We start from the raw sequence: 27,724 nt of genomic DNA on the forward strand, positions 1-27,724 counted from the left end.
GTGTGTGTGTACATTTTATGATTAATCTCCTACAATCAGTTTCCAGAGGAGGTTACATGATTTATATTTCAGTGTGATCCAACATAATAGTAAACACACTCACAGTTTGCCTATTTTTTGTCAGGGAGTAGCCCAGCAAAGAAAACAAAGGCATTTTACACACTAGTATTATTAGTGAATGCTTTATTATTAATGTTATAATGTTTCTATAGTATGTTTGTCACATGAAATGTGCTATATCGATAAACTCAGCTTGGCTTGGCTTATTGCTTCCCTCTGTTTCCAGTGATTTTCTTGGAATAAGTTAAGCTAAGTGTCTTTGGGCTCTGGGTCATTTTTACTTACAGAGATAATGGTGGTAATGGTCTTTTTATCTAACTCAGAATATTTTAGTCAAACTATTTATCTAATAAAGTATTATTACGTTTAAATGATGTTTTAAATGCCATTTGGCATCCAAGATGTATGTTCTGTTTATTTTCCAAATTGCCTACATCACAGCATTGATGCTATCCTTTTTTTTCTTTGAACGGTTCCAAATTTAATGGAAATGATTATGCGGCCTCAAGGAGGTGTTTAGGATAGCAACAGCAGGCTCATTTGCAGCCAACTTGTCCTTTCAGGTCTTTAAAATTCAACCTTTCTACCTGAAGAGCCAGTAATTGGTGCACAGTGCACACTGTTCAGATCTAAGGAGCAGTGAGTCCACTTAGCATGACACCGCAGCACAGCATGGGCTTTTCTCAGAGCACCTGAGAGCCTTACAATATTAAGATTCAACCTGAGTGCTGGTCCTTCTGGTAAAAAGTGAATGAACACAGAAACAGGCAGCACTCTGCCTTTTTTTTGCAGGCCACCTCTGCGGGATGAAACACCTTGAATTCTGCAGTAGTCATGCTGCTCCCCCTAACCCAGGAGATATGGTTGGACAGGTCAATATCATGCCCAGCTAGAATCCAGTTTCCCTCTATTGGTATGCTGAACAGAAAGAAGACAGAAGCCTGTGGGTCAAGACCGGAGCGGCTGCTCAGGACACTTTGATATAATCATTTTTATCTGTGGTAGAGTAGCTGACTTGGCTGGTAGTCAAGGAAAAAGCCTTTGAGGACTTGTTCTGACATTTGGATTTAATCACAAAACAAATCATGGCCTCGAGTATCAGACACATGGGCTGGCAGGGCTTTCTTGAGGGGCAATCTGTTACAGAGAGCTAGAGAGCAAAATGAGACCTAATTAACATGTCTCTATAAACTGGACTGTGTCTAAATATGATTTCCATCGAGGGTAGATTACATTTACACATGATGTACTGTGCCATGTTTGTGACAAGAATTTTATTTCCATCACACTTAATGAATCTTGCCAAATATTGGCAAACTATACATGACTTTCTTACAGGAATGTGGAAATACAGACATTGAGAGCGTAAATGATCCAACTCAGTAATGTAAAAATCCAGTCCAGCCGTGCGTTGTTACTTGGTTGGTCCTCCACTTTCATTCAGACTGCACCTATCGGATAAATTCCTGTGAAATTTGTCGCAGACATTTATATCCCAAGAGGATACGCTTTTACATCCACCATAAAGCTGACATTTGTGCTTGTGAGTGAAGTGTCTCATGAATTCCGATCACTTTAGTCGAAAATCATAAAGCTAGGTTTATTATTCATGAAAATGATGAATATAGTCCCTTCTTTTCTCGCCACGCGTGAATGGACCTGTGCATAAAAAATAGCAGGTAAGCATGGTATTTCACAATTTCAGATGCGTGGTGAATCTGAAGACATAATCATCAGTGAACACCAGCAGTAAAGTGGTCTATTAGCCTACTACTATCCTATGCGTCATCAGCACAACACTGAAGGCATGACGTTAGCGTCATATGGAAGAGTTTTTATTCCATTTTAATTGATAGAAATAAATGAGCCGTGCACCCATTTTTTCAGTGTTTACTGTTTTCCTGTTGCCCGTTTCCTCTCTGACAGCTCAAGTGTTACTAAAGCAGCATTTTGTGTAAAAAGCACACTTGAGACAACCTTCATGGCTTTGATTCCAGTATGAAATTCATCCTTTTAGAGTTACACTTCCAAAGCATTGTTGAGGCTTTGTGCTGCTGTTACGCAATGATCCCATTCTGCCAAGCTGCTTAGACAGTCGGCTAACAGCCACAAGCAGCTCGCTCTGTCCTGCTGCTGTCTTGTGTATTCATACTGGCCAGAGAGGGAATCTGAACGCTGAAAATCATCCACACACATATTTCACATTTCTGGGGTGTCTCTGGGGTGCATTTCAGGATCCGGCTGGATTTGCAGTGTATGAGCCATTCACGGTGGTGACGATGGGAGAGGGCTTCCAGTTTGGCTGGTAAAAGTGGATGTCACGGGTTCGAGCCCAGTTTGCAAATACTGCCTTCTCTGTGATGAAACGGTGGTGGCTTCCTCGCCGATTTCTCTCGTGAGAAAGATACATGGAGCACTCGCTGGGCCCCGAGGGCTCATAGTAATGATATGGTACAGTAGGATGGGAGGAGGATCTACACAGGCGAGAAGAGAGAGGAGGAAGCCATGAAATAGCATGAAAGCCAATGCGCACAGGAGGGATGTCGAAATAGTGTGTAATTATGAGATTCATGGTTGGGGAGGGGGAAAGAAACAAGTCGGAGAGGGGAATAAAGAGAAGAAGGAACAAAGAAAAACAGAAAGATCAGAAGAATCTGCACTCACAGAAATGTTCATTACACACTCTCCTATTCATCTGACACTCACGCTTACACCAAGCTCAGTGGAGGAGCTTTCTGTGACACGTGAGAGTGCCATGAATTTTCAAAATGTTCTTTGTGTTCTTGTCATTGTGGCCAAATGTCAGAAAATAAAATCAACAAATTTTCCGGTGTCTCTTAAATGCTAAAAACACATGATAGAAACCTGTACAGTATATTTTCAGTAGCGCTATTTCACTGTAAAATGTGAAGATGTTTTCAGTGGTGCTGTCGTTCAGCAGCCTGACTGCAAGGCAGTAACAGACACATGAAGTTGCCACTGCAGGGAGTAAATGCTATATTACCATTACAAGTTGGAAGACATCATTAAAGATGCACTAGACAAGATTTTATGTGGAAACATCAGTGGTGTCGGCACACACTAAATCACAGAGTGAGGCTGCAGCACAAAACAGAAGAATTGTTCCATTTGCTTCATGCACTATTTGGCCCACTGGCTGAAACAGGAAGTGACAAACTGAACCTGCCGTGAGGATAAAGCATCTCAATGCATATTTTAACAGACAAAACTCCATGCTCAGGAGAAAACAACACTCACAAACCAGTGAATAAGGGTTAAAAGTGTGTGCATATGAAATCACTTTAATTGTCTGGTTTCCATAAATAACCACTTGCATGTGTGACACACTCTCTCTCAGTACAATTATTTAATTCTAATAACAATGCATTCGGCGGATTGGTATGTCTTGTTTTCTGCTGCATTGTGCAGCTCCGAACCCACTGCACCCATTAGACAAAGCTAGTTAGTAGATGTTAAATATGGTGGAACACTGATATTTCTTTTGGGAGTCGGAAAAGAGCAAAACAGTGAGAAACTCGGTACTTAGCTTACCATCACCAAATGACTCCATATTGTACTTACCACAGGGCTAATTTAGCAAAAGCTGTGCTGCAGTTCAAATGCTCAGATGATTAAGGAGCTTATCTAAATATTTTTTTTTTTAATAAACATTGCTGTAAAGACACAAGAGTTAGCCTTGGGATAATTTAAACATGTGGTCCCTGGCTACATCTTAAAAGGCACCTAAAAACAGTAAAAAGTAAAAGGAGAAGAAGAAAAAGAAAACATACCAAAAGCCCCAAAGTGAAGGGAAACAAGCTGGCAATAGGAGAATAACCAACTCACTGCTTACAATCTGCTTATCAATCAACTGATTATTAATTTATTTAACTGGCATTTCAAAGTATTACTCTGCTCTCTGACGCTGACACAGTGCTCCACTCTTACACACCTTTACATTTAATGCAGACTGACCAAAAGAGCTCTTCCTCAAAGAAATAATAGAGTCCTGTAACGTCAGACTTCTTTCCATTTGTTTTTTGTTTATCCTATTAGTAATAAACCGACTAAATAGTGGAGGAACCATATTGTGTAAAATCTGACAAATATGACAAAAATTCATGTATTTAACAAGATTTTCAAGACTAAATAACTGTACGTCTGTAAAATTAAACATTGCCAATAATAATGTGTCATTTCATCATAGGTTTTCAATGCTCTATTATACAGTAATTACATAATAGTTTGTAGTCTATTAAAACTACTATCACATGCCTTGGTACTAAAAAAGATATCATATTTTAGAATGGTAGGGTCTTTACTTCATAATATAAAATAAAAACCCTGCTGGCTTTTTACCCAATTATAAACTGACACAATATTGCTAAAAACCAAAATATTTAAATTGGATGGATTTATGTTTTTGCCATGGTGGTTTATCAATCAATATCTACATGTCATATTAATCTTCCAACAGTTAAGGAATGCTAAGTTTAAAAAAAAAAATGAAGCAAAGCTAATAAATATTTGGAGAAGAAAAAGAAACTGCAGGAATCTACCTGCAGAAATCAGGAGGCACCATGCCATAGACGTTGATCCTATCACACAGCTCCAGGGCTATAGCCATAGTAAACCAGCCGGTGCTCAACCAGGAGTTGGAACTCTTCCTGGAAGAAAAGAGAAGCTTACCATTTTTACAAAAATATACTGAGCGCACTTCCTTCTTACTGCCTGTTCAGAAAAGATTAAAGACGGTAAAATCATATTTTTTAGATTTCATCTGATCAGTCGCTTAAGAGGAAACCCTGTAGCCAACTGTGTGACAGTTGATACCTGGGCTGTTAAAAAAAAGAAATAGAATAGAATAGAAAATAAAATAAATACATAAAAACATTCATTCTGACACCGGCTATTGCTACACGAGAGCAGAAGTGACTGGATTACCATTCAAATGCAACATTTTTATTCCGTTTTTCATTCTGTTGGCTTATTGTTCACATGCAAATGAGTTTAGATGAATAGCTGCATTCACGACAGTGAGGTGTCTTTGTCTGCCTTTGTCTTTTTTGCGAGGTCACATTCAGCCATTTTTCACTTTGCCTGTCCCGCGTATGCAAAGAGACAATTATCATGTGTTAAAAGTCAGGAAACGTGCCTCCGCTTCATATTCTCTATAAAAGCAAAGAACGTGTATACCTCTTTGGTAACCCAGCTTGAATTGTTTGATGATAAAATGTATTCTTTTTTTCCAGCCAAGACTTTTGTGAGCTGTTTCTTTAGAATGTTATTACTTTTTAATGCAATATTAAAGATAATTTTATTTGAGATGCAGGATTGGGACTACAGTGCAAGCACTTCACTTCCTGATGCCAACCAGCTGCATACACTTGTTAGCCTTTCCCATTGGAAAATTATACCTTTGCATAAAATGTACACTGGAGGTATGTTATATCTGTAGATGCCTCTGAAACGTTACACTGATGATGAAATCCCATGATGCATCCCACAGATGTAATATTATCTACAGCTACTTTTAGTACCATTGATGTTCATTTAGACTCTTTTTCTCCAATTGATCTTTCTGAGTTAACTTCAATAATTACTTCCTCCAAACCATCAACGTGTCTTTTAGACCCCATTCCTACAAAACTGCTCAAAGAAGTCCTGCCATTAATTAATTCTTCAATCTTAAATATGATCAACCTATCTCTAATAATCGGCTATGTACCACAGGCCTTCAAGCTGGCTGTAGTTAAACCTTTACTCAAAAACCATCTCTAGACCCAGCTGTCTTAGCTAATTATAGGCCAATCTCCAACCTTCCTTTCATATCAAACATCCTTGAAAGAGTAGTTGTCAAACAGCTAACAGATCATCTGCAGAGGAATGGCTTATTTGAAGAGTTTCAGTCAGGTTTCAGAGCTCATCACAGCACAGAAACAGCTTTAGTGAAGGTTACAAATGATCTTCTTATGGCCTCTGACAGTGGACTCATCTCTGTGCTTGTCCTGCTAGACCTCAGTGCTGCGTTCGATACTGTTGACCATAATATCCTATTAGAGCGATTAGAACATGCTGTAGGTATTACAGGTACTGCACTGCAGTGGTTTGTATCATATCTATCTAATAGACTCCAATTTGTACATGTAAATGGAGAGTCCTCTTCACCCACTAAGGTCAATTATGGAGTTCCACAGGGTTCAGTGCTAGGACCAATTCTGTTTACATTATACATGCTTCCTTAGGCAGCATCATTAGAAGACATAGCATAAATTTTCACTGCTATGCAGATGACACGCAGCTCTATCTATCCATGAAGCCAGGTAACACACACCAATTAGTTAAACTGCAGGAATGTCTTAAAGACATAAAGACCTGGATGGCCGCTAACTTTCTGCTTCTTAATTCAGATAAAACTGAGGTTATTGTACTCAGCCCTGAAAATCTTAGAAATATGGTATCTAAGCAGATTCTTACTCTGGATGGCATTACCTTGGCCTCCAGTAATGCTGTGAGGAACCTTGGAGTCATTTTTGACCAGGACATGTCCTTCAACGCACATATTAAACAAATATGTAAGACTGCTTTCTTCCATTTGCGCAACATCTCTAAAATTAGAAATATCCTGTCTCAGAGTGATGCTGAAAAACTAGTTCATGCATTTATTACTTCCAGGCTGGACTACTGTAATTCATTATTATCAGGATGTCCTAAAAACATCCTGATAATAATCAGGATGTTTTTAATCCTCTTTCTGCAGCATTTGCTGCAGAAAGAGTCCTGACAGGGACTAGAAAGAGAGAGCATATTTCTCCTGTTTTGGCTTCCCTTCATTGGCTTCCTGTTAAATCCAGAATTGAATTCAAAATCCTACTCCTCACATACAAGGTCTTAAATAATCAGGCCCCATCTTATCTTAATGACCTTGTAGTACCATATCATCCCATTAGAGCACTTCGCTCTCGCTCTGCAGGCTTACTTGTTGTTCCTAGAGTATTTAAAAGTAGAATGGGAGGCAGAGCCTTCAGCTTTCAGGCCCCTCTTCTGTGGAACCAGCTTCCAGTTTGGATTCGGGAGACAGACACTATCTCTACTTTCAAGATTAGGCTTCAAGCTTTCCTTTTTGCTAAAGCATATAGTTAGGGCTGGACCAGGTGACCCTGAATCCTCCCTTAGTTATGCTGCAATAGACGTAGGCTGCCGGGGATTCCCATGATGCATTGAGTTTTTCCTTTCCAGTCACCTTTCTCACTCACTATGTGCTAATAGACCTCTCTGCATCGAATCATATCTGTTATTAATCTCTGTCTCTCTTCCACAGCATGTCTTTATCCTGTTTTCCTTCTCTCACGCCAACCAATCACAGCAGATGGCCCCGCCCCTCCCTGAGCCTGGTTCTGCCGGAGGTTTCTTCCTGTTAAAAGGGAGTTTTTCCTTCCCACTGTCGCCAAAGTGCTTGCTCATAGGGGGGCATATGATTGTTGGGTTTTTCTCTGTATCTATTATTGTGCGATCTACTGTACAATATAAAGCGCCTTGAGGCGACTTTTGTTGTGATTTGGCGCTATATAAATAAAATTGAATTGAATTGAATTGAATTGAATTGATGTGCTGCTCCCTGGAAATGTAACTACATGTCACATTAACACAGCCTGCAGTGGTTGTGATTAGCCAGTTTATAGCATGGATTCTTCCCATACATTACTTGTTTTTCTCCAGTTTTCAGATCAGCGAGCGAATGATGATCATAGCCTCAATATAAGGACTCACAGATGTCAGCAAATTCCTGAGGGGAGATTGCCAAAACTATCACGAATGCTGGCAAAGGTGTCAGCCACTCACGTAGTTACATCTACAAAGATTGAGTCACATGTATCAAAGGGTTCTGGCATGTCTGGGAGCTGCTGCAGCTCTTCATTAAAGCCTCATCCAAATCGCAGCCTCTCGCTCAGCTCATATATCCGTCACATCCTGTTTGCACAATCAGGGTAGGTTTGGAGTTTGTTCACAAGTTGTATTTTACATCTCGAAGGTAATATCAGTGTCTGGTGCATCCTGTTGTTTTTGCATTCTTTAAACTGTGTTTACGTTTATGCATCAAAACAAAAAATAATGAATAAGGAATCCCTTACTCCTGCCTTTGCTTATGAAAAACATACATCTGCTGTGTACTGAATTCTGTACATAAAAAACTGGAAAGCACTTATACTAATTTCTTACCTATCTTTGGAATATATTCCCCTTAAATGTAAACACTAATGACAGTTCTTTTGTGTGTTGTGTGTCTCTTGATTTCTTTTCACCTCTCCATCTTGTCTCATTCAAGTCCCAAAAATATAAAACTCACTCATCATGTGAATATTTACCTGTCAATCCCAGTTTCCTTTTTAAATAGTTCATCAAACTTCAGCATCTTGATCCTGGAAATAATGTAGATTTTAAGTTTGGGTAGCAGCTGGTTTAAAAGCTTTAGGTTGTCGTAAACATGGCCTTTTCCATCACGCCTCATGCAACTGCTTGGTCCCCAGAAGATGAACACTGTGTCTTGGCTCATGTTGAGGAGCTCCTGCCTGCTCCGCAGCACCCTTTGCAGGCTGGAGTGAGCTATAACACGCAGGCTTGTGCGCCGACCGACGTCCTGCTGATGCCCGAGGCTGGGAGCATCGTTCATACGAATAACACACTCAGAGCGGTCGATTTCTTCGCCCCTCTTGCTCGCTGTCAGTTGCCCAGAGCTGGTCACCAGGGCACAAGTCCTGCAGTGCATTTTCAGCAGCTGTGAAGTTCAAAGGGGAAAAAGTCAGACATTGTTGCAGTTTCATTCACATTATCTAATGAGACAAAGTGGTGGAAGAGAAAAATCCAACCACAAGTTGCAGATGGACTTAACAGTTTCAGATCAGTAAGTTTAAATCTCTCTGGCACTCCGTAAAACCAGATGTAGCTTCAGAGCGAGATCCCAACTTGATGTGCAAGATACTGTATTATTTTTACTTACATGATTGAAAATGTATCTTAAACACATGAAGATAAAAAGTGTGTTAAAAAGTGTTTTTTAGCCTTTGAGAACCAAAAACCAACAATATTTGCGTTCAGTAGTTGTTGACATATTTAAATGTGGGAAATGAGATACGATCAAGTCAAATCTTATTTTTTCTGAGATGCTCTGCTTGATTTTAAAATGTGGCAACTAGAGATGGCACGATACCACTTTTTTATGTCCGATACCGATACCGATATCATAAATTTGGATATCTGCCGATACCGATATGAATCCGATATAGTGTGTTTTTTAATCAATAAAACTGTTTTTTAATATCTTGCTGCATTTTGTATAAGTTCATACTCAAGTTTAAATAAACAATAACACTAAAGCTATTCTGTTATACCTGTATGCAAAAAATACACTGCACCCAAAATATTTCATAGTTCAGCAACACTGATCAATCTAATAAACTTAAACCTACTCCATCCTCCCTATTCTGGTATTTTTAAAGAGTACTTAGCAGAAATATTAAGCAACCTAACTAATAGGGAACCACCCCCCACCCTCCACCTCATGATGCTTAATCGATGTAATCAACTTTAATTTGATGCAGGGTGAAAAAAAATGCACAGAAATAAATTATTTTTCAAGAATTAAATAGATTCAACATCTTTCTTCAACAGAATTGCAGAATTCACAGATGGTACCTTCCCAAAGGAAAAAGTACTATAGCTTACTAGGGTATATTAGACTTAATAGTTACTATATACAGTAATGGACTTCTATACATTTTACATCAGAGATTAAAACTTTGGGTGTAAGATTCAGATAATTATTTATTAAAAGCCACGTATTTTAAATGAGAATAAGAAAGAAAAGTATGTCTTTGTGCCTTTTTTTCCTGTTAATGCCCTATCGGCCCCCTGGCTAAACTTTGCTAGATCCGCCCCTGCACAGTTACCAGCCGTCAGCTACGTAGAAAAGGATCCTGGTGTAGAAAGTAATATTAAATAAATTCTAACAACAGCTTATCAAGCTTAAACGTGCTGCTGTTGTTCAGCCGCTGGTTTCCTCTTTCTGGTGCAAAGTGGGCCAAATACAAAGAAGAGAGACGGACTCGCGACAGAAAAGCCGATCAGCTGATCGTTAAGCAGTTTCACGATTGAAGTAGCTGCAGGAAGGGGAGGGAGAGAGAGAGAGGCAGTCGCTCCATATATCGGTTGTTAAGCTTAACATGGGAATGCTTTACAAAAATTCAGAGATGAACTTACACACTTGCTTTACTTCTCTCTGGGATAACTTTCTGGGAGATGAAATGCTGGTTTGGTAGCGAGGCTCCAAATACACACAGCCGCTCTATCACGTGAGACGTGCTACGGTTATGAGCCGAGTTACGCGGTGTTGCAAGTTTCGTGAGGTGCTTTTTTGACATTTAATGGATCGGATTACATTTTTTATTTCCCTCCGATATCCGATCCAGTAATTTACGTCAGTATCGGACCGATACCGATACGTAATATCGGATCGGTCCATCTCTAGTGGCAACCACGAAAAGCTTAAGCAAGCTTGAAGCATATAAAGCATCTTTGAGATTTGGGCAAAAGTGAAGATTTTACCACTGGAGTTTAAAGCAAATTCAAGTAGTGCCCTTTCAATCATTGATTATGATTCGGCTGCATCCAGACAGGTCTTGAATCAAGCAGTTAGATTTGTATTGGGCTCCTCTGTCTGTTATTTAAACAGTTGACAGTATAGTGCAGAGGCTATTTGACACAGTGCTTTCATTTTCTATCAACATCACACATTTATTCAGCAGTTTTCACTTAAAATAAAAAAAACATAAAACAGGGACAACATGCACTGGTCAAAATCCTGTTCATGCAAGCTTCTTTCTGCAGCATTGAAGTGAAGAGTGCTTGTTTGGGCTTGAATTGTATGAACCAGGTATTCATGTTGTGGCATCCAACCAGGTTTTTCAAACTTGAAAAATGCGAGCTCAGACTGAATGATCCGACAGCAAACACCCAGAGACTCTTCACATGAATTATTCCCCACCCTAATAGAGAGCTACATTGGCATTCTGAACTGTGCTCGGTACTTCACACTCCATCAGGTTCTGAGGTGGGAATGTGTTTGCGTGTGTGTGTGTGTGTGTGTGTGTGTGTGTGTGTGTGTGTGTGTGTGTGTGTGTGTGTGTGTGTGTATGTGTGCAGACAGGTGATTTTACCAGCGCCAGAGGCTGCACTGCTACCACAGCTATATTTATAATACACCCCCACTATCTCTGTGACCCCACGCTGAATGATTGCCTTGTGTGCATGTGTGTCTCTTTGTAATTGTGTGTAGGAGAGCAATGTCTGGAGATGTCTGTAAATCTGTGTGGCGAGTTCAATGTAGCCCCAAAATATGTAATGAGATCACGTTTCTCTGGCAAGAATTTGCAACAGTCTGAAAAACATCTAGATCCAAAACTAGTTGGAATTCCTTCAAACAAACACACTCAATAAGTCTTTGTTCGCAGAGGAACACTCATCACATTTCCATTCTCCAGCAGACTTCCCCCCCCCAAAATCATCCCTGTTGGGATGTGCGCGCTCTCTCAATATCAGGTAGGTAGGAGCAAATTACACACTTGGTTGCACAAACACACCCTCCCCGTCTTGGCTGGGAAGAATCACAGTCCTTTTAGGTCTTTCTTTCTCTGCAGACAACAGAGAGAGAGAAAGTGCATTTTCCCCTAAGCACTGTCCAAGCAATTACTCCAAAGCATAATCCAAATTATAATAATGTTAAAAGTCAGGAAGGTGTGTTAAACAAGTGAAAGTCAAGTGAAGGTTGCCAGGCTGGTGTCATAGTTTAAAGTGCCTGTGAAATAATAAAAGTGTCCTTGACAGTGATGCTGAAGTTCCAGCTTCGCTCCCAGAGCTTCTGACAGCTTGATGTTGCTGGGAAATAGGCACTTATAAACCCTGTATCACAGCGAGACTGGCTTTCAAAATCACAAGCAGAATATTTCAGAGGCCAGGCAGCTGAAGGTGCAACCCACAGACTAGTGACTGGATAAATAAATGAATGGAATTCATTACAAGTAGTTTTCACTCATAATCAGCCTTGAATTACCTTTGATTTGTCCTTTGATTCATGAAACAACCATCACTTTAACACTTGCTGACTCCTACGCACCCATATTCAGACTTTATTATGCAGACAGAAGGTTGTCTACCTTGATCAATAATGCACAACCTTTAAAGCAATACGCTTTCCTGCATTAACATGACCTAAAAAGACACTAATTTCAACCGAGGCTGTTCACTGAAACATGATGTGAAGCTGACTGGATTAATGAGGTCCATATTGTTAAGAGCAGGACAAGAAGATGCAGTTCGGAGTACGGCTCTGGTTCCAGTCCCAGTCAATTACCGCCCACTCACTGACTCCAGACTAATCAGTATGATCCTGATTATACACTTCCCAGGGGAACCCAAGATCATAATTGCTTTCACAGCAAACCCCATCAGTCAGCCTTTGATATTGAACAAGAGCTTCTTCTATTGTGCCTCCAGTCTTCAAATTCATGTCTGCAAACCTGCTCGGTTTAAAAAGGTTACATCGCACAGACTTGCAGGAAGAAGTCTTGGGATGAGATATTTAGAGGTCAGACAGAAGTGATGAAGAAAACCTGGGAAAAATGTCTCTTGCTGTCGTAATTAACCACAGATTAAACCCCAGATAAGGAACGTGAAGATTTACACCCGCTTGTCTCTCACCATCAGTTTCTGACTTATCTTTTGGACTAAGTTATTGTTTTAGATTTAGGTAAAGCTACGTGTTAGGTTTATGATCAACATGTAGGGTTAAGGTTGGAAAAAGAGCATGTTTTAGCCAAGCACATTACGAAACTGAATTACCTTCAATCAGAGATTTTTTGTGCACTTGTTCATATGACTGTTAGATATCCAGGTAACTTGCTCTGGTGTCTGTTTAGCACTGATCATAATGGTATTAGTCTACAGAGACTGCTAGAGGGTAATGTGTCTGCTGGCATCTATGGCAATAGGCTGACAACAACAGAACTGAGTGGGCACACTCCATATTGTATCTCAGTTGACTCTTAGACTCAAGCCCAGTGGTCTCCATAGAGACATTTTCAGAAACAATTTAAGAACAATAATTAGGGCTTTATTTATTTTATTTTCAGCTGCAGATTTGAAGTTCACTTATGGAAGCTTAACTGTAGAAACATGCTATCTGCAGTGTGCCTCAATAATTAGTTTGTAATCATGTTCAGATAATAACAACGCTCTCTGCATACACAGAAAGAATGCACAGACAATAATTGTTTGATTTGGTTTTAGACTTTTTTATTGGATTTCTGATTATAGCGAGCAATAGAAAGACTTATCCTGTCATGGTAGCATCCTCTGATAGGAGCAGTAGTGGGAAAAAAACGAGATGCGTTTTCTAGAAATGAATTAAAATCATTTAGATGTTGAACATTGTCACTGAATACTTTCCAAAGTGCACAGAATTGGGCTAGTGGCTCAGCTGAGAGCAGGAGGAGATGGAAAAAGCCCCTCTTCTGTGGCATGAGGGATTCACGATCAGTGCTGCTTTCTTTTCCCAGAGACCAATTAATTACAATGAAATCCTCCCGACAGTTCCTCTAGACATCTCATTAAGCTCCTGCCAATGACACACAATCAGGTCGCAATTCCAAATCTGTTCTCAATTTGAGGAAATAGTTAAGACAATAACAGCACCTGTCTTCTTCTTCTGCTCAAGTCAACTAAGAGAGAGAGAAGAGACAAAAAATCATTTTCTTCTGGTGATATTTATGATTTCCTCGTGACTATTGCTATTCGCCTAATTTTTCAGTAAAAACTAGACAACAAATTAGGCGTTGTATTATCATTCTGAGTGTTATAGCTGATAATATCGCCTGTTTTACCAGGAGTGCTCCCTTACCTTGAGCTGAATTTAAATGTGTATATCCTAAGTCATCCATTAAGTGAGCTCAAAGAGCTGAATTTATTTTGTTCCTGCTTTTTTCACACGCTGACTGTTAATATAAGCTGCCTTTGTACACTACGAGACGGCTTTAAATTGAACGTCAGACAGGTAAAGACAGAATAAGTTTGCAGCATTATAATGGCACCCATTCCTCCCAGGCTGGCTGCATTAAAAGCTGTCAGAGCACAAAGAGGCATTGCCCATAATAAGTAGGTACATCATAAAGTTGCGCTGGCACACAGTCCACACTCGTGCTTTCACACCGGCTTTGTGATTAGAGACTATAAAGGCCAATGTAGATTGGCTCTGCTGACAGTTCTTCAAAGGTCAACATCTCTTTAACTCGAATCGGCAAAACATCAGTGAGGCTGGGAAGATGAGGGGCCAAGCAGAAGAATGGAGCGAGAGTGTGTTAACCTGTGTGTGTGTGAAAGAATCTGTTCAAGTCAGCAGCGCTAATCACTGCAACACGTCAAAGAAAAGAAACACATACTAGAGGCAGAAATCTCCCAAAAAGAAAACTTGCAGACGCTGCAGAAGTCATACAGAGAGAAATACAATGAGAAACTATTCCACACAAATATGCACCATAACTCTGATGTGTGATGTTGCAGTACGGAGAGTTGTGGGTTTCAACGCTGCTGTTTTCTTTTCACACATTTAAGCAATGAAATGAGAAGAGAGGAAAGCCAAATGTTAAGCCTATACCCCTCTGCTACATGAGGCAGCACAGTCTTAGTGATTAATGTGTGCTGGGTGTTTTGCCACCTCTTGGGTGATGCATAAATGAGCAAAGCCGCCACAGACCACCACCCACCTTAGTGAAATCACAGCCCATGTGAACAAGATATGCACATAAGTTAATACAGGCAATAATCAGGGTCCAGCAGGCACACCAGATAGAGCTTTTCTCACATTCCCAAGCATCTCTGGCTCTGATGGGGGCATAAAATTTTAACAGCGTGTCTGCGTGAGTGTACTCGTGCTGTGTGATGGTGTGTGTCTCTGTGTCTGCACACACACTTGTGTCAAAGCCAAGATTCCCTCCACCAGAAGCAGCAGCAGACCTGAGATGACCCTAAAAGGAACTATACGGAAGGATCCACCCACTCCACAGATCCTGCAGCAGGTCTGCTCTGGTTAGTCATTCTTGGGCTCTGACAGAGGATGAAGCAGCAGCAGAGCTTGAATCTCCCCCCATGGGAGGGAGGTACAGAGTGACACTAAGCAGTATGAAACTGTCGCAGTGTGGATCCATCACAAATCACCTGTCAGCTAGGAGGGGTTGGATGAACAGGAGAGACCATGAATAATAAAGTGCCCACGCGCAAAGTCCAAAGTGAAGCAGCTTGCATTCATTTCTCCTAAGACTACCTGCAAAATCTGAGATAAATGATTCTTTTTCATTTGCTTTAAAGGGATATGATTACTGTTTCAACATCTCAGAGAAGCGCTGATCTTAGAATCAAGCTTACTCAAGATAGCACAGAGACGAATCCAACAGGCCTAAGCAGGATCAATCCTCTCTTCAAAGCAGCATGACTCTCACACTCTCGTCTCATTGATCGCTGAGCAGTGTAAGGTGAACACTAAGCAAAACTTTTTTTCTCCAAATCCGTTCCTGTCCAGTGCTGCCTGAGCATTGCAGCATGCTTTCCACTCTGCTGTGTCCTGCTGTATATCTTTCTCACCGAGGGGAGACATAATGCTGTGTGAATGCTCCATCTATCTCAAAGACGAGCCTGTGATAATGCAGTGGGTCAGAGAATTGGGCCTTTGTACTATATTACTGCTGAAGGTGCCGCTTACACGACCAAAAGATTACAGTGGTCATCTCTGTGCTTGTCCTGCTAGACCTCAGTGCTGCGTTCGATACTGTTGACCATAATATCCTATTAGAGCGATTAGAACATGCTGTAGGTATTACAGGTACTGTGCTGCAGTGGTTTGTATCATATCTATCTAATAGACTCCAATTTGTTCATGTAAATGGAGAGTCCTCTTCACACACTAAGGTCAGCTATGGAGTTCCACAGGGTTCAGTGCTAGGACCAATTCTGTTTACATTATACATGCTTCCCATAGGCAGCATCATTAGAAGACATAGCATAAATTTTCACTGCTATGCAGATGACACGCAGCTCTATCTATCCATGAAGCCAGGTAACACACACCAATTAGTTAAACTGCAGGAATGTCTTAAAGACATAAAGACCTGGATGGCCGCTGTTAGGGTTCAATGTTGAGAGAAGAATCCATAAAAACCACAGATCCAGGCGTGTGCAATTTAGACGGCATTTTAATGAACACATGTGTGAGTTCAACAACCCAATCAGTGTTGAACTGAACTTACAATCATGAGACAAGGTTTTATATGGGTACAATAACAAAGCCCCCCTCTTTTGCAAAAATAGACAAGGTACAGCTTACGTCAATCCAAACCACAAAATGTTCCATGACCTTTAACATTGCTCTAAAAAACATTGTCTTCGGGTCGGTGCTTCCCCTCTTCGCTGTCGCTTGTCGGGTGCACTTCCTCTAAGTACTTCGGCACACTTCTGCATTTCTGCCCTACCAAAATAGATCTGTTCTGGTGTGTGTGTGAGTGCGTACACGTGCAAGGCGGCGTGCATGTTGTGTACTGCGACGTGTCATGACCTCTCACTATTTGTCTGTCTGTACGTGCATCTGCTTTTCTGAACCTTAGTTGACCTTAACTGAACTTTCCCCTATCAGTGATTCCTCTAACTAAGTGTGTGTTAATCAACGATACATGCATAACACCCTGCTCTTTGGCTTGCAGTCACTCTGCTTTCGGTTTCACTTCTGCAAAACATGCTCTGCAGACGCGTTTCGTTTCCTGTCTCATTTTGGCACAGAGAGTATTTTCCTGTCTCTGCCCTCTACACAGAGATCATAAAAGCATTAATAACTTTTAAATTATAGATTCAACTCAACCCTTTAAAATGGTTCTTCTTTGGACCTGTAATAAAGGCTATAACCATATATTTGAACATCTGAATGCATCTAACTGCAACCTCACTATTAATACTGAAATGTTAATGATGATTATAAAAATAGCAGCAACTAATAGCAGGACAATATTTCTATTCCTGACACTCCCACTCTTGACCTCTTGACCACAAGAGGTCACCATACTGTGTGTTGGGTCACTCCTTGGCCCATTCAGCTGCTCCCCTGTCCATCCCAGACATCATGGACATTTAGGATCACTGTTCTTAGCTCTGACCCTCTCTTGGCATCCTGTGACTTAACAAATCAGACAACCTCATGTCATCTAGGTGGTCTTAGTTATAAAATGCCCGCTCCCACTTGAGAACACTTCATGCTTAAGTGGTCTCTGCTCCTCTTCTGGGTCCCACTCTAGTGGAAATCTGGCCACCTGCAAAGGAAACAAAACACTTTCTCCCTACTATGCTCTAAGTTACTCTGTTCCTCGATTGTTCTCAAAACATGAACCTAATTTCGTATTTGGTTTTGACTTTTATTCCTATATAATCTTAAACATCACTCATCTCAATCTACAGCTTTCTAACAGTCTTACAGCACTGCTGTCATACGTTTCCTGTTTTTCCTTATCTGATCATCAACATCCTGTGCACAAAACTGTCCCTGCTGCTGCAAGTGCCTCTCATCTAAAGTCACCTCTCACCAGCAAAATCATCATAAAATCATTATAAGGGCTTATTCTACTAAAAGGATCAAAGAAAAAACAACCACTTTAATCACTAAGTGTAAGCACCTAGTTAATTGCTCCTAGATAAACTTCATCATAGCTAAAAGCTGAACTCTAACTGTATTTTGAACTCCCATTTTCTGGGTAATAACCTGTTTGAATCTATCATTTTATTTCATTTTGCTGCTTTTAATGTAATGACTCCTTCTAACTTAAACTTTATCAGACTTAACCAAAATATATGAGCTTTCTCCCTTTGCTTCTGTTTTCTGTATTTCTGTATTCTGTAACTGCTTTTTATATAAGAGGACTAAGTTAGAGCTGCATCTGTTATCTCAATATTTTATATGTCACTCAGTTTAGTTACAAGCAAAACTCCTATTCAGTTCCTCTTTCTGTCATTTGTTATTGGGCCAACTCAAATTCAGTTAAAAGCTAAAGGAATTTCAGGCCCTAGGCCTCAAATCAATACTGTCCTGTGTGTTGATGAACTCTGTATGTCTGTAAGCGTGTGCAATCCTTCAAAACTCAGGTCATTCTCACAGTAGATTGGCTAATCATAACGTTAACCAAAAGTTTATGACCCTCAAGAGGCGACTCTCTGAGCCACAACTCCGTTAAAGGCACCAAAATGCAATGTGTATGAAAAATCATTTCTACATATATAATCTCCAATATTATTCATTTGAGTCAGCGAGACTTTTAACATCCTCATAAAAAGCTCTCCTCTACCCTAAAGCCTACCTTATAACAACATTCTAGCATTATGTCACTGTTACAACTTATCCTAAAAATCAAAAAGAAAAATCCCACATTTTCTACTCATAAAATGTTCACTATTTTCCCCAAAGCATATCCTTTATTCCCACAGTTTCCCCTTTAAGTTTTGTATACAACTTCTTATGAACACCGCATTTTATCTTCTAAACCTAATTCAGTTCATTTTAATCCTTTCTTTTAACAAATCCTCAGTTTTACTATATCTAGATTATCAAACAACCCCAATCATTATAAAATCCTAGTAAAACCCCTTTCAAATTAAACAAATTAAATCTTAAATCCCTCTCTTTTTTGACACATCTCATGTGGCAAAAAACTCAACATGCTCCACCCAAGCTTAACAAATTAAAAGGAAAAAAGGTTAGTCATTTCATTTCCCAGAACCGCTCAGCAATTCTCCTCTCCGGTGTTTTGCTTCAGCCCTGAAAACCTGTGTTTAAAGAACAAAATCAATTTAATCATCATGTCAAATCTTCTCCAACTCGTTGCTCCATGCAAGGTCTGGATCCTTGGAACTTCCTGAAAACAAAACCTGTAGTTTACATTTCATACTCAACTCTCCCTTTATGATCCCGTCTATGTCATAACAAAAAATAAACTTGAACAGAACAGTTATTAATCCTGAGTTACCTCAGTTAATGGTAACTTGAATCTCATCAAACAATGTTTCCTTTTAGCATTTAGCATTCTCCCAACAATATAATGTAATCCCATAATCTAACCCCGTAAAAGAAATTTTCTCAAAGCAAACATCAGCATCCCAAAATCAGCCTCCCAGATTTAAGTCTCCCACTTGTCCTGCCTATGGCAAAAGCAAAACAAAGCATCCCTTTCTTTTCCTCACATGATAAATCTGTCCACATTTATTCATTCCCACCTTAGTCCAGTCACTCACATTCACTCACATGCATTCACACATGATATTTTTGCTGATCTGCAGCCTCCTGCGCACGTCATCAGATGCTCCACATCAGCAAAATGAGCTCTATCATTCGTTTTATTTCGTTTTCCTGTTTAGGAAAATAGTTCTCTATACTTTTGACTGGATTGAATCGATACAATCCATTTTAGACAGAGACTTGCCGCCAATCAGTCTCTGATTGTAATCAATTATAATTCTGTAAAGCCCACCTGATTTTTGTACTTGGTAATTTTGTCAGCGCCGTCCGTTCACTCTCTTCCAGGCCTGCTTAGAACAAAAATGAAAAAGAGAGCTGATTATTAGCTCCTCAAAGTACAAAACAAAATCACCTGACAGGTTTTTTCTAAGTGCACTGTTATAAAAACTATGGGCCCTTTTAGACATGTCCATGTTTATCAAAACTCCCTCTATTAAAAATAAAACAACAACCTCAAAAATCTTCAACAATCTTAAATTTCACCCGTTCAACACACGAAAACCTCGTCAAAAGATCAAAGACCGTTTTCATTCAGCACAAGATAAAAACCAATTTCAACCACATATCATCCTTAAATTATAAATTTCCTGTCCAAATCTGCCCCTCTGAACAGACCTGACCACCGTAATCAAATATCCTGATACTTTACCATTATATATTTCTCCCAATACTCTTCAACAGCCACTGCTCTCTCTTGAACTGAACCGAAAGCCTCCGACACACACGCACACAGGAAGTGTCTTTGTCACTCACTCACTCCAGCTAATTTGCATAAACCCACAGCTCAACAGCCAACTTAACAAGAGGAATACATGTTTAAACTTTATCACGTTATTGAATTATTTTCATTTTCTTTCTATACTAATCACTTACTTTGATAAATCAGTGCAAGAGCACTCCTGAGTCACTCTTATAGACACTTTTCTTTTGTTTTTCCATCTATTTTAAATCTTTCCATCAATTGTATTAACCATTCACACCATTCTCTCACTCATACAAGCAGCAAGCAGATCTTCATTGCATATGCTTATGTTCTTAGCCAGGTTTTTAATCAATATCTGTTCATTAAGCTTCAGGAGCTTGTCTTTATAAGGTTAATGCATTTTCTGTTTGTGTGTGTATGGGTATATGTTATTTTGCATCTATGACTTCACAGTCTCCCAGACTTCTTCCCAACTCTCCAGTTAAGCAGTCAGTTTTTCTTTTTCCCGAGTTACTAACCCACATTTTGATTTCCCACCTTAAATTACCGCCCTCCTGGTCTTCAGCCAGGAGCTGGGGCTTGCTTTTCAGGTTCCTGGACACATCATGCTGTGAACAATTCAACCAGAAACTTGCCTTAACATATCCATTCATGTTAACCTGTAATTTCTTCAGACTCCTGCATCTGGAGAATTGGCCTGGGTCTGCTTTACCCCTGAAAATAACAAACTAAGACATTTTCATTATTATCACCAGTGGTTAAATAACCCATTTCTCTATCTCTGATCAGAAACACCAATTATGCCATGCATGTAAGCGTGTTCTTCCCTGCATTTTATGTTAATTGGGTGTAAACTGCTTCTTCATTAAATTAATTCATTGAGTTCTTCGTTGCCTTGCGATGTATTCATGTTAATGTACACTACGTGTAAGCTGTTTCTTCATTGCATCCTATATATTCATATTTAATTTATGCATTTCACCACTGAGCTTTAGATTCAAACTATCTCACTTCTGATTCATTTCAAAAATAATCTCACATGTAACAATTTGTATGTGTGTTTTCTATTCATTAAGGTAATGACAATTATTTTCGTTCATTATTCCTACCTTTTCTAATGTTTACCTCTTTGTTATGCTATGGTGGACATCCTAAACAATTCATGAGTTCAGGTTTCAATTTTCAATCCAATTATATCCTATATTCTCGCAGTCAAACTCGTCCAGCTTCATCTCTCACTGGTCCTCTCTGCACAATGTCCTATTCGGGCTTCAAAGCTCCAGCAAACACAGTCTCAACTCAGCTGTCTTCTTCTCTGTTTCTTTACAGTCTTTCTTTCAGATTAAGTCCCAGCATGGCAAAATATCACTCAATGTCCAGTGCTCTTCCACAATTCTTTATCCCACTGTTCAACTGCCCAGCCTGTATTTTCACAGTACATGTTACATTACTCTTACATGCTGCTGCTGGTCGTCAGTCGTCATCAGGGTTAATGGATCAGTGGCACTGTCGTTTGCCTGCTGTATTCAAGTTCACGATGTTCTATCGGTCTTCATCAGGCGATTGACTGTCCTTTGAACTTCTTCTCCGCTTCAGGGACAAAGTGAGAGATCCAGCCGCACAATTTCGAGCCAAAACTGGCTTATTCTCCCAATTCTTTTAATCTACTTTTCTGCTGCTGAACTCAAGGTTGCAAAGTTGAAAGACGCCCACCTGTATTGACCATATAATTAGTATTATATTCATTTTTTTCTTAAAGGCTTCATTTGCTCCCATTTCCTCGTCTGTCTCTCTGTGTTCTTTCTGCACACACTCAGTTCCCATATATGGGCATGCACAGTTCCTGTTCACTATTTCCTGTTGCTGCAGCCCCGATACACAGAGCAATATTTCCTGTTCCTCAAACTAATCTAACTCCTTTGTTTTTGTTTTCTTGAATTAAAAACACTTTCAAACTTTAGCACATCCTACTTTTTCATCACCCAAGAAATATATTTCACACTCCTTTATTCCATACACACCTTTAAAAGTTCTCACCTCTTTCAGACGCCATAAATCGTCTCACACGCACTGCCTTTCTCTCACTCAGAGAACTCACGCAGAGTCACTCAAATCAAATACTGACAGCACTCACACAGTTAAAATCACTCGAAATACGCTTTCATACGAGTATTTTGGACATGCCTTCCATGATCAGAAAGAGCAAGTCAAAAGAAAAAGAAAAAGAAAACTGAAACCTCTCATCATCCTCACGGCTTCTCCCCACACACATAACTGAAAATGAACACACCAACATTTATGGCTCACGAACTATACATCTATCAAAATTCAGTCATTTACTATGCATCCACACTAATATATTCACACTGTATTTACACTCTCATAATAAGCAAAACCAACCTCTTATATACAGGCATTTAGCAAAAGCTCAGTCCTCTCGAAAACTGAAACCACCCTCTCTGCGCGTCACTGCTGCTCATTTGCATTTACACACACAATCAGTGCACATCCGGCTGTGCATGACTAACACAGAGACTGATCCTACTCATAGATCTCATATTTTATATTACAGACGTCTTAAATTACAACTGCACAGATTTTTTTTTTTAGGCCTTTTCAACTCCTATGTAATTTCGATAATAGAACATAACGGCTCCAACCGATCAGTCCCAGACTTTTGTGCTCAATTCACCAGGGCGGTCCCAGACTGTCCTGTCCAGATCTCTAAACCTAACTTAATTTGCCAGCATACCCAATAAGCGCAAAAATAGGAGACTCTAACTCCTAGCAATTTCAGAGGTTCCCAAGTTCTCTCCCGCTGTCGACGGTACTATCCCTACTCTTCAGGGTAGGCCAAGGGTCAGCGTCCTGCCCAGGTGCAAGCGTTACCAAGGAGAAAATGCGCTTCTTAACAGACGCCGCTGTCGTCCTAGAAAAATTTATAATAATTTGAAACAACAATCTACACCGGATCAGGATTAAGATTGAGGCAGATCTCCGTTGTGGACATAAAGGGACTTGAACCCACGAACTGACCATCACACGTAGATCAAATGACCAACGGGCTTCACCCCACACAATGACCAAATTCCCTATCCTTCTAAGTTCACTTCGCAGTCCAACTGCTTTAATTCTCTTTTCATTCCTTTATTCTCATTACTCAGTACTGTCACTTATAAACTTCCATTTCATTATCATTACTTCAACCGGTAAACTTCATGAAAACTTCACCAAAATTAAAAAACAGACATTTACCAGTAATTTTCAGTGAGTAGACTTTAATTTGACATGCCCAATGTGACACCTTTTGGAAATATATTTCAACAGGCAGTGTCTTACCTTTAAATGCCCGGGAATGCCTACTCACTTTCACCACTGATTACCGTCTGCCCGTCCAATTACCACGGACCCCGGATCTCACCAAAACCCCAACATTCCCTCTCTCTCACGAACGAGCCCCCAAATGTTAGGGTTCAATGTTGAGAGAAGAATCCATAAAACCACAGATCCAGGCGTGTGCAATTTAGACGGCATTTTAATGAACACATGTGTGAGTTCAACAACCCAATCAGTGTTGAACTGAACTTACAATCATGAGACAAGGTTTTATATGGGTACAATAACAAAGCCCCCCTCTTTTGCAAAAATAGACAAGGTACAGCTTACGTCAATCCAAACCACAAAATGTTCCATGACCTTTAACATTGCTCTAAAAACATTGTTTGGTCGATTGCTTCCCCTCTTCGCTGTCGCTTGTCGGGTGCACTTCCTCTAAGTACTCGGCACACTTCTGCATTTCTGCCCTACCAAAATAGATCTGTTCTGGTGTGTGTGTGAGTGCGTACACGTGCAAGGGCGCGTGCATGTTGTGTACTGCGTACGTGTCATGACCTCTCACTATTTGTCTGTCTGTACGTGCATCTGCTTTTCTGAACCTTAGTTGACCTTAACTGAACTTTCCCCTATCAGTGATTCCTCTAACTAAGTGTGTGTTAATCAACGATACATGCATAACACCCTGCTCTTTGGCTTGCAGTCACTCTGCTTTCGGTTTCACTTCTGCAAAACATGCTCTGCAGACGCGTTTCGTTTCCTGTCTCATTTTGGCACAGAGAGTATTTTCCTGTCTCTGCCCTCTACACAGAGATCATAAAAGCATTAATAACTTTTAAATTATAGATTCAACTCAACCCTTTAAAATGGTTCTTCTTTGGACCTGTAATAAAGGCTATAACCATATATTTGAACATCTGAATGCATCTAACTGCAACCTCACTATTAATACTGAAATGTTAATGATGATTATAAAAATAGCAGCAACTAATAGCAGGACAATATTTCTATTCCTGACACCGCTAACTTTCTGCTTCTTAATTCAGATAAAACTGAGGTTATTGTACTCGGCCCTGAAAGTCTTAGAAATATGGTATCTAAGCAGATTCTTACTCTGGATGGCATTACCTTGGCCTCCAGTAATGCTGTGAGGAACCTTGGAGTCATTTTTGACCAGGACATGTCCTTCAACGCACATATTAAACAAATATGTAAGACTGCTTTCTTCCATTTGCGCAACATCTCTAAAATTAGAAATATCCTGTCTCAGAGTGATGCTGAAAAACTAGTTCATGCATTTATTACTTCCAGGCTGGACTACTGTAATTCATTATTATCAGGATGTCCTAAAAACTCGCTGAAAAGCCTTCAGCTGATCCAAAATGCTGCAGCAAGAGTCCTGACAGGGACTAGAAAGAGAGAGCATATTTCTCCTGTTTTGGCTTCCCTTCATTGGCTTCCTGTTAAATCCAGAATTGAATTCAAAATCCTGCTCCTCACATACAAGGTCTTAAATAATCAGGCCCCATCTTATCTTAATGACCTTGTAGTACCATATCACCCTATTAGAGCACTTCGCTCTCGCTCTGCAGGCCTACTTGTTGTTCCTAAAGTATTTAAAAGTAGAATGGGAGGCAGAGCCTTCAGTTTTCAGGCCCCTCTTCTGTGGAACCAGCTTCCAGTTTGGATTCAGGAGACAGACACTATCTCTACTTTCAAGATTAGGCTTCAAACTTTCCTTTTTGCTAAAGCATATAGTTAGGGCTGGACCAGGTGACCCTGAATCCTCCCTTAGTTATGCTGCAATAGACGTAGGCTGCCGGGGATTCCCATGATGCATTGAGTTTCCTTTCCAGTCACCTTTCTCACTCACTATGTGTTAATAGACCTCTCTGCATCGAATCATATCTGTTATTAATCTCTGTCTCTCTTCCACAGCATGTCTTTATCCTGTCTTCCTTCTCTCACCCCAACCGGTCGCAGCAGATGGCCCCGCCCTCCCTGAGCCTGGTTGTGCGGAGGTTTCTTCCTGTTAAAGGAGTTTTCCTTCCCACTGTCGCCAAAGTGCTTGCTCATAGGGGGTCATATGATTGTTGGGTTTTTCTCTGTATGTATTATTGTGCGATCTACTGTACAATATAAAGCCCTGTTTTAAGTGCGTTTGTCACTAAATATTTCATGCCGAAGACATTAATTATGAATTAAGCAACAGAGTAAACTATAAAGAGAACTTTGAGGTCATGCTTAAGAGATCAGATGGTATTATAAAAGCCTTTGAGGGCAAAATAAACCTTTAATAGACTCGTGCTGCTTTCTTAAGGGAATTTGTTAAGCAATTTAATTAACTGTTTTTTAGAACTTTTTTATTGTTGGAAATTGTGAAAAGTTAAAATGAAAAGACCTCACTGCTGCTGAAAAAAAAAGAAAAAAGAAAAACTGTCTGGCACATAAAGTAGTACAAAAATTAAATACACAAATGAGTTTTCAGTCACTTTTAAAAAAGACATTTTTAGTGCACACCTGAACTCTACATGCTACTCTCTGCTTTATCTGGATGACAGCAGAATACAAATTAGGTACAGCTGGTAAAAAAAAAGAAAAAAAAAAGCAATCAGCGCAATCAATGTTCTTTCTGAGGGATAGATGTTCATAATATGCCCATCCGATTACAAAGATGTCCAAATGCATAGAGTGAATTCACCTTCCTTCATGTAGAGTCTGATGGAGATGGTTGGAGCACTGTTAATTTGTCAAAAACATCATAAAGATGCTGAATTCGAATTTCTTGCTCTGTTCCAAACATTGTCACTCTGCAGTATTTTATGACCCATGAGTTTCTGTCGTGTCACTGGTTTCTGTGCATCCATGTGCCTAAATCAAAACACACTTAGCCACCAGACACTTCACTTCACCTCCAAACATATATTTTCCAGGACTAAACCACCTCCTCCTCCTCTCTGTGCAGGCACCTAATGCACTGGCAAGGACCCAAACACTCCAAACACTGCCATTGTGTGTTATGTTATATCTTTGATATCTTTGAAAATGGAAACAGTTTCATTTTTGATTTTCAGGTGAGATAACATTACTGCTAAACATCTGAGATGGTCTATATCCTGCACATTTTCAATTCCTAAGCAGCTTTTATAAAAAACAAAAAAGCAAAAACAAATGTGGACCATAATATCTCTGTTTGTAATATGCATGCAAGTGCTTTGGAGTTTCAAAGAACCAGGTGCAGCATCATTACCGCCTATAACAGGACTTGACTTGTTTCACGGGGCACAGATGGTCCGTATTTACCTTATGATCCATGACACCTGAGTACCCCTCCAGAGATGTTGTTTGGAGTCTCTGTGATCTGTCCGGTGCTTTAGTGGACTGAACTCGCGCATCCAAACGGTAAGAGGACGATGAGGAGGAAGAACTTGACGAGGAAGCTGATCTGTCACCAGAACTGCTGTTGTACACCAACAAAAAGCCGGTAACCATGGTAACGATGATGATGCCACTAACCCCTTGGCACTGCAGGGACACGTGAAACACCAGAAAGACAAATCTCAACATCACGCCAGAGCACTTGATCTGAAAGGTTCAGTCAGTTCAGGACCAACGCAGCCATAAGCTTGAGGATGAAATCTGAACCTTTGGTCAGGATTGTTTTTCGGTCTTTCTTTCTTTTTGACTAATTAACTGCCAGCTTTCAAAGCAAATGCAACATAGCAAACACAACAGCGCTTTCCTCGTGCAAGGCTGAAAACGTAATGCCAGCTATTCTTCTCAAATGCGCTCAACATGCTCTGTCAACAAGGAAACACGTTTTAAAACAAGGCTGCAAAAATACTGTTAGGTTGCTCAGTTCAGACGTGTCATATTTAACCCCATCCCCACTCCCAACACACGCAGGAAAAAAAAACTTTAAACGGCCGAGCTGTTGTAGGATTATTCTCTGTGAATATTACGCGTATGTGGCAAAGTGCAAATGGGTCACATTTGGTGAAAGAGCTCAATCTGCAACTCCACTTCTGAGAGGCAGAAACATTAAAAAAAAAAGCTCCCCACAGTGGAATATTACAGTGATACTTCCGACGGCTTTCATTCATAATTACCACTTTTATCTTCATCTTCATTTCCCCTTTTGTCCAAGCGCAGAGCGGTTCTTCATGCTAGGCGTCGGGACTCTTCAGCATGCAACACTTGAGCGGCAGCATTACTGGGATCACCGCGCAGCTAAAGAAAACGACACTCCACTACTC

At 40.1% G+C, this 27,724-nt stretch overlaps 1 protein-coding gene across 2 annotated transcripts; it reads right to left on the reverse strand.

The window, feature by feature from the left end:
- Positions 1 to 1,140: 1,140 nt before the first annotated feature.
- On the reverse strand, positions 1,141 to 27,724 carry st6galnac5b (ST6 (alpha-N-acetyl-neuraminyl-2,3-beta-galactosyl-1,3)-N-acetylgalactosaminide alpha-2,6-sialyltransferase 5b). Of its 2 annotated transcripts, XM_039606571.1 has the most exons (5): positions 27,578 to 27,724; positions 26,772 to 26,993; positions 8,427 to 8,836; positions 4,620 to 4,727; positions 1,141 to 2,534 (listed from the first exon to the last, which is right to left on the reverse strand). In XM_039606571.1, the coding sequence occupies exons 1-5, from the start codon at positions 27,596 to 27,598 to the stop codon at positions 2,291 to 2,293; spliced, it is 1,005 nt and encodes a 334-aa protein (XP_039462505.1). In that variant the 5' UTR covers positions 27,599 to 27,724; the 3' UTR covers positions 1,141 to 2,290. The 2 variants fall into 2 exon arrangements, with proteins under 2 accessions (XP_039462505.1, XP_039462506.1); XM_039606572.1 differs by lacking the exon at positions 4,620 to 4,727.

The sequence above is a fragment of the Oreochromis aureus genome, linkage group 23 (assembly GCF_013358895.1).
Source record: "Oreochromis aureus strain Israel breed Guangdong linkage group 23, ZZ_aureus, whole genome shotgun sequence".
Classification (NCBI taxonomy): domain Eukaryota; kingdom Metazoa; phylum Chordata; class Actinopteri; order Cichliformes; family Cichlidae; genus Oreochromis; species Oreochromis aureus.